At 42.0% G+C, this 15600-nt stretch overlaps 1 protein-coding gene across 14 annotated transcripts in view; it reads right to left on the bottom strand.

The window, feature by feature from the left end:
* Positions 1-15600, bottom strand: part of PTPRM (protein tyrosine phosphatase receptor type M) — a 791475-nt gene that overhangs the window by 12884 nt on the left and 762991 nt on the right. For all 14 annotated transcript variants that reach the window (XM_075585347.1, XM_075585335.1, XM_075585339.1 and 11 more), the window contains 2 exons: positions 10333-10506; positions 8535-8666 (listed from right to left, as the gene is read on the bottom strand). In XM_075585347.1, the coding sequence (XP_075441462.1) occupies positions 8535-8666; positions 10333-10506 (306 nt within the window). The remainder of the gene's footprint in view (positions 1-8534; positions 8667-10332; positions 10507-15600) is intronic.

Raw genomic sequence — 15600 nt, 5'->3', positions numbered from 1 at the left:
ACAGTGCACAAGTAGTGCCTGTGTAAACATGGCGTCCAAAATAGTGGACGCTACAGAGTGCAGCCGATCTTGCAACATGCCCCTGGCACTCACACTTAATAGCGGTGCACCATCGGGCTGTTGCTAGGTCCCTGCCTAGTCAGGTAATAGGACCAGTAAATGGTAGTGCAGTTAAAATCAATACAATGCATAATGCATATCCCAAACTCCACGTAGAGAGCTAGAAGCGGAGGTGCTACGATCGTGAGCACTGGTACCGCCCCTCGGACGTGATGACGTCATATGCCAACGTATCTTTCGCTGGGCTTTGTCAAGGCAGAACAGGAGCACTAGTACTGCCCCAGTATATATCGGAGAAAGTCCGTTCTGATTGGATAATTGCGTTCTATGCAGATTACGCTAGTAGGTGGATTAGCATAAGTAAACAGAGAGCGCAGAGTTACAAGGAGGCTCTAATAGCTGCCATATTATAACCTGCTGGTAAGGATAGAATATAGAGGTGCCTAATTCCTAATAAGGGCTCAATGGTGCAATACCTTTGGTCAAATAAGGATGGGACAGGGGAAGGGCGCTGGTCCAGTCAAATAAAGGGGCTGAACACAAATCCCTCATTGAATCCCTTAGGGGACAGGGTATGCAGTGTGTAAATCCAGCGTGACTCCATTTTGAGCAGTTCTTGGTCCCAATTACCCTTCCTAATGCCCATAGAGGGCTGATCGATTCCCCTAAAGGTAAGTACAGTGTGGTCTCCATTGTGATGTTCATTCACATGTCTGGCTACTGGCGTGTCCATGCCATTTCTGATACTGCCCAGGTGCTCTAGGACACGGGTTCTGAATGGGCGTCTGGTCTTCCCTATGTACTTTTTGGTACATACACATACTGCCATGTATATGACGCCTGATGTCTTGCAATTAATAAACTTTCTGATTTTAAAAGTTCTTGTGTCGTCCCAGTTATTGAAAGTTTTAGCATTAACAATAACTGTGCACGCTTTGCAGCTAAAGCAGCCAGATGGTTTGTTGGGGAGCCATGTTTTATTAACATCCATTTAAAAATGACTTTTAACCAGACTGTCCCGTAGATTCCTAGATCTAAGGCTGGTCATTTCGGGGTATGGTTTAAGCACTGCTTTAAGGTCCTCATCAGCCCTAAGAATGTGTCAATGTTTTTGGAAAACATTCTTAGCCTGGTCCCACTGTTGATTAAATGTTCCAATGAACCTGATAGTGTTGTGGGATTCTGCCTCTATTCTGTCCTTTAGCAGATCTATCCTTGATGTGTTTTTGGCTCGCTTATATGCTCTGTGGATAATGTTTTTACTATAGCCATGTGCCAGGAACCTGTCCTTCATTCGTGAGGCCTGATCCTCGAATTCTACATCACTAGTACAGTTCCTTTTTATCCTAAGGAACTGACCCATAGGGATGCCTTTAATCAGATTAGATGGATGATGGCTATTGGCCCTTAAAATGCTGTTAGTGGCAGTACTTTTTCTGTATATTGTAGTACTGATGTTCCCTGTGGGTTCAATTCTGATGAGCAGGTCGAGGAAAGTAATTTGATTAGGACCAACCTCATACGTCAATTTTAAGTTATTTGTGTTATGGTTCAGTCCATCGATGAATGTCTTCAGGAGGGCAAGTGGCCCTCGCCAAAGTAGGAGCACATCATCGATGAACCTATACCATAACTCGATTCGGTCCATAAAGGCCTCATTGTCATCACCAAAAACCACTTCCGCCTCCCACTAGCCGAGGTACAGGTTGGCATAAGATGGGGCACATTTAGTCCCCATTGCTGTTCCCTGGGCTGGTGGGAGGCGGAAGTGGTTTTTGGTGATGACAATGAGGCCTTTATGGACCGAATCGAGTTATGGTATAGGTTCATCGATGATGTGCTCCTACTTTGGCGAGGGCCACTTGCCCTCCTGAAGACATTCATCGATGGACTGAACCATAACTCAAAGGTATTGCACCATTGAGCCCTTATTAGGAATTAGGCACCTCTATATTCTATCCTTACCAGCAGGTTATAATATGGCAGCTATTACAGAGCCTCCTTGTAACTCTGCGCTCTCTGTTTACTTATGCTAATCCACCTACTAGCGTCATCTGCTTAGAACGCAATTATCTAATCAGAACGGACTTTCTCCGATATATACTGGGGGCAGTACTAGTGCTCCTGTTCTGCCTTGACAAAGCCCAGCGAAACGTACGTCGGCATATGACGTCATCACGTCCGAGGGGCGGTACCAGTGCTCACGATCGTAGCACCTCCGCTTCTAGCTCTCTACGTGGAGTTTGAGATATGCATTATGCATTGTATTGATTTTAACTGCACTACCATTTACTGGTCCTATTACCTGACTAGGCAGGGACCTAGCAACAGCCCGATGGTGCACCGCTATTAAGTGTGAGTACCAGGAGCATGTTGCAAGATCGGCTGTACTCTGTAGCGTCCACTATTTTGGACGCCATGTTTACACAGGCACTACTTGTGCACTGTGATACTAGTTCACTATTTTACTTACCTGCTTCTACTGTGAGTCATTTCATCTATTGCTGTGTGTGGCTGGGTCAGTACCCTAGCATATGTGGTTTGACTGATCGCAGGTTCATTCAGCAGGCTATTAGACACCTGCTAATATTTCTTTAGCCGTCATACTTACCTGTACCTTTCTCTATACTTAGGACAGGCATCTGGCTATTACATAGTGCATCCGATCCGTTTTAACATTCGCGGTCATATTGGCTCCTACTGAGCCACCATCCTAACCTTACAGCGTTCTCTTTTTTATTTGAGTAATCACTCCTATTAAAGTGTTTTAATTATTTCATTATTTCACCCAGCATACACTTACGTTCATTTGTACCTGTGAACTCCTTGGGGTTCTGTTTCTTTTTGTTCATTATCTACCCCACCCCTGATTGTAGCACCATCACCATTACTTACTTTTGGCTGTAGCGACGGTTTCCCATCCCCTGTCCCCAGTCCCCTTTCCTCTCCCCCAGTTCGCTTATAATGTAAAGCAAGCAAACACATCTTTTTCTTTGATAAAATACACACACTTCACTTTTCTAGTCAATCGTGAGTTGCAGAACTATTGCTCAATAAACATGTTGAGATGGACTAAATTAAAACAGCCATTAATCCAACTCTGAATTGGCTGCTGATATACTGTAAAACTGGTGCAATTTGACACGTGAGCACCCAGGTTGAGCTCACTTAAGTAAATTAAGCACAGACACGCGCCTCTGCTTTGCCCACTGAGCCGTCAGATTAGCGCGTCCCACACAGTGTTTTGCAACTATTTTTGGCCAGCTCTAAATTGGGGTATTATTTTTGAGATATAATCCGCCATGTATTTGCAGTACACGCTATTGTTGGCCAACTCTAAATCAGCCCCTATGTTTTCAGGATTATAACGCTTTTTATTGACCCCCCTTTAATACCCATGTGATCTTCTGATTGGCAGAGAAAGAAAAAAGAAAATGTCAAATGTCTAGTTATCCTGTAGAGTTTTCTCCATAACATTCAAAGACAACGAATTAGAAATTCCGATCACAGAACAAGAAAAAGATGAATTAACATAGTGTAGACGCTACATACTGAGGTTTACAGTAGTGCTGGTCTTTCCATTTCTGGCCAAAAGATTAATACAGTAATATGCCGGAAAGCGTCATGTAATTCATTCCAGGTTTTATCGTTTATTTATTGTAGCATTGAACATGTGTGTTCATACAGTACTGTCTTGCACTAACATTGATGAATGTTCTGCTCATTTTCTCCCACACACTCTTTCCATGACTTCAAGGTCTGCTAATATACATAACCAGTTAGAATCAATTGTAGGATATTTTATGCTGGCTTGCTTTGCAACACTTCTGCTGTGAACGTTACACGCACTGCCATGTGCCCATGTCAAGTACACTCACACGAGGTCACCTTTTTAGCTTTCAGGAAAGCAATCCAAAATGCATACAGTACTTTCGTACATACACTGTATTTGAACATTTTCAAGTTTTTTATCTGTAAATAATATTTCATAATACTTCAATGCATTTTATTATATCAACTATGAAACCCTAATTCTAGACTGCAAAATGACACTCTGGCCGGGGAGTCATGAAGCCGCCATGCTGGAAACGGCGCTGATCTGGCAGTAACGGCTATACAAGTCCTGCAATGTCCTGCATGGCGGCTTCATGACTGCCGAACAGTGTGTTAAATGCTTGCTTAACCCTTGCATGTCTCTTGAGTCTTCACATAACAAAGTCCTGGCTGTTATGTTGCTTGGCTTTACCTATTATTGTAGAGGAAAAATAAATCACTTGGATCCTCAACAAGACCTTTAGCCGTGATAACATTTTTACGAGCAAATAATGTTGCCAGATTATTTACTGGTACACTCCCCACATACAGGCTTATAACGTTTTAGGCCTTGCCCCCGCTGCCTGCTACAGCGTCCGCTGTGGTGGACGCTGCGCTCACGAGAGCCCTCCCCGCAATGGCACCGGGCCCGCTGCGAGGGGGGGCCGCAGCGCTCGCGCGAGAGCTACTCCTGCTCTCAACTCGCGTCGAGCGGCTAGGCACGCCCCCCGGCGGTTCAGCCAATGAGGGCGAACCTGCCGGGTGACGTCATGGCCGCGCCCCCGTCACTCCTCCGCCACGCCCCCCGGTCTCTCCTCCTGCAGTGAGCTGCAGACCTGGGAATCGCCGGAACGCGCAGCCAAAAGCGCGGGCGCGCATTACAGCGCCGTGACCGGGGCCTTAGCCTTACTGTTACAATGTTTGGGTCCCCCATTATGCGCAGAGGATCACTCATAAAGGCCGTTCAAGACAGTAGAGGTGAGATCCTTGGAAAGTTAAAGTCTCTGTCCCATTTAGATGACCCACAACATTTTTGTTTATGCAAACTGCCCTTACATTGCTTTTTAATCCTGATTATGTACAGTATGACAATATTGTGGAGACATGTTATAGAAACATTTTTTTCGAGTCCACTTAAATTGTGATTTATTCAAAAACTGCTTCATCAATCAGAGCTGATCACTGCAACTTTGAAATAAATGTTGCATTCAAATCGGAATTAGCTGTAAAACTCTAGCTATTCCCTAATGAAAGCACCAGGCAATGTGTTTACTAAACTGTGGCACTAAATATCCTGTGAAATTATTTTGTGCTTTGTGCAGTTAAGTTTTGCCCTTAAATTCACAATGCTTGAAACACATTGTACTGTGTACTAAAAAGGGTAGACAAGGTATTAAATAGAGGAGTGCTTTCAGCTTATTGCAACTCCAGTATAAATAATGCTAGGAGTAGAGATGGGCACATTTGTTTTACGAATTTGGATCTCCTTCGAATCGGGCGGTTCCTTGGAACTGCAGATTTCCGTGGATCACTCTCCAAAAGAGAAATCTGAAATTGCGGATTTCTTTCCCTTCAGAAGCAAAGAACAATCCGTTCCCAGTAACATTTTTGACGAGAGAGAGACCGAGAGAGAGAGAGAAACACAGAGAGCTTTCTAAAAAAAAATGCAGAGAGAGACAGACAGAGTTTTCTACTGTTATTAGCAGTCGCCAGTTGTGTATATATATCCTCTCAAACAACCCTCCAAATAAATTAGGGAGACATGTAAGTGCAGAAAAAGAAGCACACCTGAGCTTGTGGGTTCTAGTCCTATTGGGTCTGACACCATATTCTAGTCATTAGGTTGGTGCATTAGGCTTATTATGAAGTTTATATAGTTGGTATGGAAATCCTTTTAGAAAGTGTGGGACGGGACTCCAGGTGTGCTTCTTTTTTCAGCATAGGCATGTCTCCCTAAATTATTTGGAGGAACGTTTGAGGCGATATATATATATACAACTGGCGACTGTTAATACAATTAGACGTCTGTGTCTGCATTCTGTTTTAAGAATCCGTTTGTGAATTTTGGTGTGCGGAACGGATTTTGACAAAATAATTCGCATTTTGACAGTTTGGTCCTTCCCTAGCTATGAGGTGAAAGTGAAGCAGCTACAGGGAGGGAAGGAGTGGATTGCAGGAGGAAGGAAGCATGGGGGAGAGAAAAAGCAGGCAGCAGGGAGGAGAGAAAAAGCAGGTAACATGGGGGAGAGAAAAAGCAGGTAGCATGGGGGAGAGAAAAAGCAGGTAGCATGGGGGAGAGAAAAAGCAGGTAGCATGGGGGCGAGAAAAAGCAGGTAACATGGGGGAGAGAAAAAGCAGGCAGCATGGAGGAAAGAAAAAGCAGGCAATGAATAGTGACAAAAAGGTGAAATAGAGGCAGGCAAAAGAAATAAGGAGGAAGGGAAGTGGATGGAGAAAGTAAGTCTGAAAAGCATGGATTCCCTAGAAAGGGTATTTGCATGAGATCCATACGCTGCATCTCTCATTTCACCACTTGGACAATCCTCATAACAAATGAATACACACTTGTAGCAATTTAAACACTTTAGAGATATACAGTATGGTGTTCACTCAGATGTACTGAAACAGCAGTCTTGCTTTTGGGAGGGAAAGAAACAGATGGAGAGCGATGTAAAGAAGTGACTATTTTATAAAGGATATATGATTACATATCATTATAATGTCATGTACTGCTGGGTGGATGTTTTGTATAATCTGGTAAATGCAAGGTATTATTCTGTAAAGCATAGCGCCAATTCAGACACTCTTACACAGAAAGACCCATTGGTTTTTATGGGGCTTTCTCTACAAGAGCACTGGATCTGCGCCATTCGCAGAATAAGGGCCTTAATGAGATACAACAACCCATTAAGATGAAGGCGTCTGCAGGTATTGAAGAGTTCATGCTTGAAGTGTGTTTTATTAACATATTAAGATTTCGATTGTAGTATTGTACATTGTAGTATTAAGATACTGGTTAATTACCACTAGCCTGATATCCCTATATTTTCAAACTTCAACGTCATTAGTGCAAAGAACTACATTCTGACCCAATGACCCAAAAAAGGTGCTCAGATGGCCTTTTATTTATAGCTAGGACGAGAAGAAGTTTGCTTATGTTGGATCTGTAGATTATAACAATATTTCAGAACTCAGGTGACTCATAAGAACCATGGCTACTAAATGTTTAAGGCTAGCACAGAAAGGGAAGCTTATTTCAGGGAAGGGGAAGTGCTAGCACAAGAGGTCATGCTCGGACGCTGCAAGGTAGAAGGCTAAGGGGAAATGTGAGGAAGTACTTCGTCACGGAAAAGGTGGTAGATTTGTGGAATAACTTCCTAACAGGCTTGGCAGGGGCTAATACAGTACGGCAGGCGTTCTCAACTCCAGTCCTCAATACCTCCTCGCATGTCAACTTTTCACAATATCACTGCTTCAGCACAGGTGGCTCAATCAGTGGCTCCCTGCTTCAGCACAGGTGGCTCAATCAGTGGCTCAGTCAAAGGCTGAGTCACTGATTGAGTCACCTGTGCTCAAGCTGGGATATCCTTTAAACTTCGACCTGTTGGGGGTTCTTTAGAACTGGAGCTGAGCCCTCTACAGTAAGGGAATTCAAACATGCTTTGCATACACATACGGGTATCCTAAATCCGAAAAAAGGATCAAATAGGGTTTAGGTTTTTCAGGTTTTTCAGCAGTTAAGAAAATGGGCAGACAATGTGGGCTACGTGGCTCTTATCTGCCGTCAAATTCTATATTCCTATGTTACTGACTAGGGGGCAGATTCACTACGGCCTGTTGCGGTTAGCACAGTGCAGGGGCATGAACTGCCATTGACATGAATGGGAGATATCACCTGTTTGGGTGCGTTAACCCATACTGAATAACCCTCTAGGTAACAACTCAAACACCCCTGTTCACAAAACGACAGAATAATAAATGGATTAAAGGCTGATATCAGCTGATACTGATAAAAGATAGGTGTATGTACGAACACTTTTTGTTATTATTTATTTATTTCTGGAATGGCTTAATAATAATATTACTGATCTGTAAATGAAGCTTGCAGATGAACATGAGTGAATGAACCATATGCGGTCTTCTGTCCCTGGAAGGTATTGTATGGAATAGCACCACTTAAATGAATGCACCGTGAAAGCACATATTCACTGACTGGGCCTCAACGTATTTCCCAGCACCAGAAAGATGTCTTGTGGTATAGCACAGCTTTGTAAATATGGACCTTCATCTTTTAATATTTGATTTCTTTTAGTATTATGTTCCAAAAGATGTATACAGTATAGGACCTGTGGATGCCATCTAGCACAGCATTTGGCAGAAACGACTGTGTGTCTAAAAACTAAGCAACATGCACTGTCCAAGCAAAATCTTATGTGATTTAGCTATTAATTTAAGCCAGAATAACTTTTCTGCAGGCAGTATATGAACCCAAGGAGGAAGAAAGCATTTTGACTTTACCCTGAGGCCGTTGGTGCCTACATGCCGTTAATGAAATCCGTAGGAATGTCATAATCATAGAATAACCCAGGGATGTGATCGAATACTCAAAGCAAAATTGCCAAAACATATCTCGCATGTGTTTTCTTAGTCCAGTAACGTACCTGTGCAGGATCCACATCATTTAGCATAACTATCGAGGTGCAGTGATAGTCAAGGACCAGTCTCCAGAAGTCTTTCATTGTGTTCGGTAAGGGATGTTGAGTGACTATGAAAGCTGAAGGTTGCACGTAGCTCTGAAGAAATGAAGAAGAAGAAAAAAAAATAATAATGATGTGAAGGGAATTGTCAAAAGCAGCCCATATATTCAGTAGCAGAATGTCAAAACCTAAAAACATTGTTTGTATTAACAAAACACCCCAATGCCCTTTCTGAGAGGTTTTTTTGTATTGCATAAATGCCAACAATGCACCTATATGTCTATAGTACCAACTTACGTAGACTCTTGAATTCATCCACAAAAGAAATCGTTTTGTCATTGTATAATTTTTTTTTATTGCGTATGATAACAACACAATATGAACCTTTAGAAAGGTAGTGGAAATGATTTGTCAGGTCTTTGTGATATTTCTTATAGCGCTTGGCATTTTAAATGAATGCCAATATCGCATTTTAAAATAGAGGCCAAAGTTAACCTTAAAAATACTGATTTCTGAAATGATATGTACATGAACTGATATGTACATGAACTAATGACGATAGAATGAATGGCATTTGAATTTAGGGAGACTGAGATCCTCAGACATACTTTGTGTAGCTATACCATTGTGCCTGTCCAACTCTATTTACTTAGTTCAACACATTGGGGGGCTATCCATTATTATTATGGTTTATTCGGAAAGCGCAAACATATTCCAAAGCGCGGCACAATGGCGGTACAGAGTGATATAAATTGCATAAACGGAACCATACACAAAATAAGGACAAAAAAGCACAAACAGATACAAAAGGTAATGAGGGCCCTGCTTATGGGAGCTTACACTCTACCGGCAGTAAGAGGCAATGTTGAAAAAAGGTCAAGTGTCTGTTATTGTGGGACAGAGTATGCTCAGGATGGAATAAGCACACAGTTAAAGTTCCATTAACAGCAATAGTGCCTATCAGGAGACTAGTCCACTGAAACTCCCCTCAAAACCAGAGAGATTGTCCATGTGATAGTGGTGAATGCGATCTCCCCCTAAAAAATGAGCACTTAATGTGTGACATACACTGCATGTCAGAGGGCCTCTACAGTGCCGGCCATCAAGACATGCCGGGTATGTCATAAGGCACCCAATGGATTAAAGCAGCTCACCCAAATTTTTTTTTTTACAGGATTCAAACAAGCTGAATTGCTCTTTTTTTCTTTTAAAGCTCTGGGGAAGCTCGAGCTCCAGAGATACTGTTTTAGCTGCCAGTGCACCGCCTGTGTTTAAAAGATGGCTCCACCTGTCATCCTATAGGAAGCTGCAATGTCATTTTCTTTCCCCAGTAAGGAACTGTAAGTATCTGGTGATCCGGAAATCAGGATAACTTATTATTTTAATAGCCAAAAAAAAAATACCAAGTAAAAATAAGTGAACAACAGAAAAAAATGTCTGGGACAAGCAATACTAAGAAAAACTGAACTAGGGAGTTCATTCATTTCTAACCATCATATTTATGTCATATCAAGGGAAATCATAGTCTCTTGGTCTTAAATCTTATAGTTCATCAACATTAGTACTTTCTGGCAGTATTTTCGCACATTAGATGACATTCCTTTTATTTGTGATACCTGTCATTTGTTATTGTTTAAATGGCTCTTTTTCTCTGCTGTAGGTTTTTTTTTTTAGCTTTGGATGGGTTATAGGGTTTAAATTTCTCATTTTGTTGGATTACAGATGATGTTATCATTATTATGACCTACGAAACCGAGCTTACATCCATCAGTGCTGCATTGATGTAGTTACTGCTCTCGCCGTCTATTGTTATGAGAAACGGGAGACATCTGTCTGGAGGTAAGACATCCATGCAGCGGTTCTTCTCATGATTCCTGGGTAAAAGTGCTATACTGCAGTCTTCCACTCGTAGCGTTGGAGTCACCATGTTCAACGTCTACAAAAATAAGGGTACGGCATTAAGAATAACGCACAAGTAATTTACCAGTATCCACTGGGGGAAAAAAGCCAACATACAAGAGAATACTGCTCAAGATCTACAACAGAAAGATATACATTGCATTGACAAGCTGATATTGTTCCAAGGTTATCTTCCTGAATAAATATCCATATGGCTATAAACGAACAAAGAACTGCTTATGAAACGAGAACCGTAATAAAATCTGTTGTTCATGATATGAAAAATTTGCACATTATACGATGTGTTGACAAATTGATTCTGGAGGCTCTCGCAACTTTAGTATTTGCAATTGAATTAAACCTAGATTAACATAACTCTCCTTGGTGCTGAGTCGAATAGGAAATCTATACTGTACATTTAGCCCTAAACAATATCATGCAAACGTCTTACTCTGATGCACAGTTCTATTCTCATTTTTGTAGCATTTTTCTTTGGTGTCAGGAGTCAGATTGCCAAAATTCCTTTTGTAATCAATAAGAAAAACAAAAAGAAATCAGCACAAAAATCTCATAGTGTAGTATGTATATCAAATGAGTGTTCATCATCAGTTAAGTGTTACACGTATATCAAAGGTGAATTTATGGGCATGACATGTTACGGACATGTTACCACTCTGAAAGTGACCGCTTGTTCCCACACCGCTAGACCGATCCAACAGGTTCCGGCTGGATAGGTAGTGTTGGACCTCCTCTAAGTACATAGCTGACCGTGGGAATCACTTGGTCTCAGTGCGCGTCCGACTGTGCCTCCTGTGTCTCCAGCGCTGGTGCAGGGACCCTCCACACTGACGGCAAACACCGCTCGCACATGCTGAACTCTGGCGGCCACTGATGACGTCACGGCTTGTGTTGTTGATTACCGCGACTCGCCGATAGACTGGGCCGCAAACTCGTGGGGCTGTATCGGTGCTTCTGGTATGCCAAATAAAGTTCAAGGATTGCACTATATAAATCCTACGCGTTTCGTAGGTAACAGCTACTTCTTCAGGGTGTAGTGGCAGTTTGCAGATGAAGCTAAATATATATACACCCTCCTGATACAGCCCCACGAGTTTGCACCGACAAAAAAATTTTTTCAGTCTATCGGCGAGTGGCGGTAACCAACGACACAATCCGTGTCGTCATCAGTGGCCACCAGAGTTCGGGGTGTGCGAGCGGCATTTGCCGTCAGTGCGGAGGGTCCCTGCAGAGACACAGGAGGCACAGTCGGACGCGGACTGAGACCAGGCGATTCTAACGGTCAGCTGTGTACAGATAGGAGGTCCAATACTACCTATTCAGCCGGAACCTGTGGGATCGGTCGAGCGGTGTGGGAACCAGCGGTCACTTCCAGAGTGGTAACATGTCATGCCCATAAATTTCACCTTTGATGTACGTGTAACACTTACCTGCTGATAAACACTCATTTGATTTGCGTTGTTTTCTTTCTGTTTTTCTTACTAGACCATGACGAGGTTGAGCCATCCTCTGTAAACCAGCTGCAGTATCTCTCATTTGGCCACAACACAGTTTTCTTATTACTTTGTTGTTTCGTCACTAATTTGTACTACTGTATACACAATTATATCACCTATTTTTATTTATCACCATCACGGTTTATATACATTGTATTTCATTTTTGATATGTTGATCCTATTGGACATAACTATTTAACTAATAATCAATAAGGAGACACTATTTGGTGCGCAGAATATTTCTCTTTTTCGTTCAATATTCACTTGTGTAATCAATGTAATCAATTCGTGAGGAAACATTCAAGAATCACAAGTACAGTTAAGATTGGGTGTTGAGCAGCGTATCTAATTTATAATTATTCACGCAATTAGCATGTTATTGCTATCCATCACCAATTATATTTTATCACTTTATTCACTGTATTAGCACTTTATTACTTGCTGTACATTTACCACTATTATCACTTATTGGATTTATTAAGAGTGGTTGTATGTGAATGCCTGCAATATACCACAGACTTATACATAGAAACTTACATGTACCATTACACACAAAAATAATTTTTAGATGCAGAATTAAAAGGGCTTGGGTCATTGAAATGAAGACTGGTAGAAAAATAAAAGAGAACATTTCCTTACCGTTATTTTTCTTTCTCCGAGTCCCTCCATGACTTTCAAATGGGGAGTTGGCTCTTCCTACTTTGGGGTAAGACCATCCTTCCAACTTAAAAAGACCTCGGACACCCTAGCACCCTAGTTATACATCTAGCCAAGCTGCAAAGGTACCCAAACAAGGTCTATTATGTCACAGAGCAAACAAGTTCTTCTTTCTATTTTCCTTTATCCCTCTTCAGGACAGGATAGTCTCAGAGAAAGAAAAATAACAGCAGGGAAATGTTCTCTTTTCTCTATCGTCCCCCATGACTGTGCATACTGTACAAATGGGGGTGGAAGTCATCATGAACGACTGCATGCAGTACATCCTCCCAAATGTAGCTGCACTGGCTTATGATCTTATTTTGTGATGCCCAAGTTGCTGTCTTGCAAATATCTTCAGAACAGGCTTGTGCTCTGTTAGCTTATGAAGTGGCCAAGGCTCTTGTGGAATGCGCCTTGATTCTTAATGGACATTCCAATTGTTTTGCCTTGTGGTGTTTCAAAGAATATACCCAGTGCCAATACATGGATCCTAAGTGAATTTAACTGACCCTTGTCATATCTTTGTTGCAAGAAATCCAGGATATTATTGATCTGGCTGTCGCTGGGTCTAATAAGTATGACTTGTGCATTTATGATTTAAGAAAGGTAGACCACACCTTGTAGTAGATTCTTGATGCTAATTGTTTTGGGAAGCCTCCAAGAAGGATATAACGATATCTTGACCAAGTCTGAGAGCTAGGATCTTCTCAGTCAAAAAGGAGAAACACATAAATCAGACAGGAAGTCCATGGTATTGACATGGCTTCAAAGTAAGACGCCTTCTTGTCTCTGAATCGGGAACAGAATACTGGTAATTTCATGTAGCTATCTGTTGCCATGAGATTTCTGACAAATTACACCTGATCAGTATTTGATCGAATATCTCCCTCTTAGAGACCATTCGCCAGAATGGATTTGATGATGACTTAAAAGGGTCTGTAGTGGTATTCGACTTCCCTGCCATATGAATTGCTTTTGAAGTGGGTATATGTTTCTCTGCCAAGAACACAATCCTCACAAGCTCTTTTATCGCTTGTAAGTTCTTGTGCCACCCAGCCTGTGGATATGATATGACGCTGTTATGGCGGTGTCTGAAAAGACCTTTGATGCCACTCATTCTAAGAGATGAGAAAAATGCAGCACCACCTGATATACCACCCAAATCTACAAGATATTTATGAGAAGAATCTACTCTTGCTTCCTGAAAAAGCGCTTCCCAGCTTTGTTTGCTGGCGTCTGTATATATTATATTCCACTTCATTATTTTCAAGTCTCTTCCTTTTATCAGATTTGGAAGGTCTTCCCACCATTCCAGGTTTTCTTTTAATAGATGTGAGAAATGAATAGTTTGGGAGCAATCCAATGGATCCTTGTCCCATAGTCGCACAATAATAATTTGAAAAGGCCTTAGATGCCATTGGGCCCATGATACCACTTCTAAGGTTGAGGTACAAAGGCTCAGAAGCCTTGCACACTGCTTTGCTGAAACTACTCTGGACAGTCTTACCTGGTGAGCTGCTGCACTGATCTTGAGAGCTTTTTCTTCAGGTAAAAACCCACTCATGTTGAATTCCATCCCAAGAAGAACTAAGGTTTCTGAGGGAACTAGCAAGTTTTTCTCCATATTTAATATCCATCCATGATGGTGGATAGTAGTTAGCACGATCTCAACATGTGTCTGTGCCTCTATGTAGGTGTGAACTCTGATTAAAGATCATCCAAATAGAGTATCACAAAGATGCCCTGTTTCCAGAGATGAGCGATTATAATTGAGAGAACTTTTGTGAAGGTTCTTGGGGCTGTAGCTAGCCCGAAGATTAGAGCTGAAAACAGATCATACAAACCTCATGAAGAATTTCTACAATGTTTGGGATGACATGATTGGGATATGCAGGTATGCATCATTAAGATCGACTGCTGCTAATACGTCCCTTGCCTGGAGTATATTGACAACCTCAGTGATTTTATTTTTGAATGGTCTGACCTTCAGAAAAGTGATTGATATATTTCAGGTCTAGTACTGGGCAGAAACCTCCTGTAGCCTTGGGAAACATGAATATGTTGGAATATACCTCCTTCTTTTGCCGTTCTCTCATAACTTTCTGGATTATTTGCTGCTGGCACATAATCTGGATAGATTTTCATAAAACTAGCAGTTTGTGTCTGCATCTAGGAACATTCGATAACCACTCATGGCTGTCTCTACTGTCTCCATATCTGAGCTTTTAGGTCACAGAAAAAAATCATTAATCAGTGCTGGAGCCTCCTCAGAAGCAATATTCTTTATACAATCAGAACATGCTTTTTGGGAAAATGAAGGTGCAATTATTCATCACAAAGAGCACAAACTGCAGAGCAGTGCTTAATTTTAGCTACAGCTTTTCTGGGTGTAGTAGTTATACCTTCAAAAACTCTAGACTATTTTGTGCTCAGGGAAGACTGAGGAGCAGACATACTGTACTGTAGCTATTGAAAATCGCACCAGCAACAGGCACACACACACTGATCTATACTACTATCATCGGGAGGGAAAGTGATCCTGTCTGCCTTAAAACCCTCTTATCAAAAGGTTGGCCTGATCCTTGGTTTGTAATTGGCTAATTCAACCCCGAAGATAGGGTGATTTGTTGCCATGACCCCAATACATAATTTCTGTTTGACCTGCACATGCTCAGAAGCTATTTCCGGATGCAGAACCTCACTTCCAGTTTTGCCTCAAACTCCACCCTTGGGCTCGCCTGGTGTCCCACACCGATGTGTCAGCATGCAGAGAACGTTACGTTCCATAGACAGCAGCAAGCCCGGATTGGCAATGATCCTCCTGGGTAGCAACTGAAAACAGTGCGGCTCCAGGAGATTCAGGGAACAGGCTCCGAGAAGGCGGCTGTGTGAGCGACCTGAGAAAAGACATCTACTGT

This window comes from Ascaphus truei, chromosome 2 (assembly GCF_040206685.1).
Source record: "Ascaphus truei isolate aAscTru1 chromosome 2, aAscTru1.hap1, whole genome shotgun sequence".
Taxonomy (NCBI): Eukaryota; Metazoa; Chordata; class Amphibia; order Anura; family Ascaphidae; genus Ascaphus; species Ascaphus truei.
The sequence above is the reverse complement of the archived record's forward strand: the minus strand, read 5'-3'. Positions and strand labels throughout refer to the sequence as shown.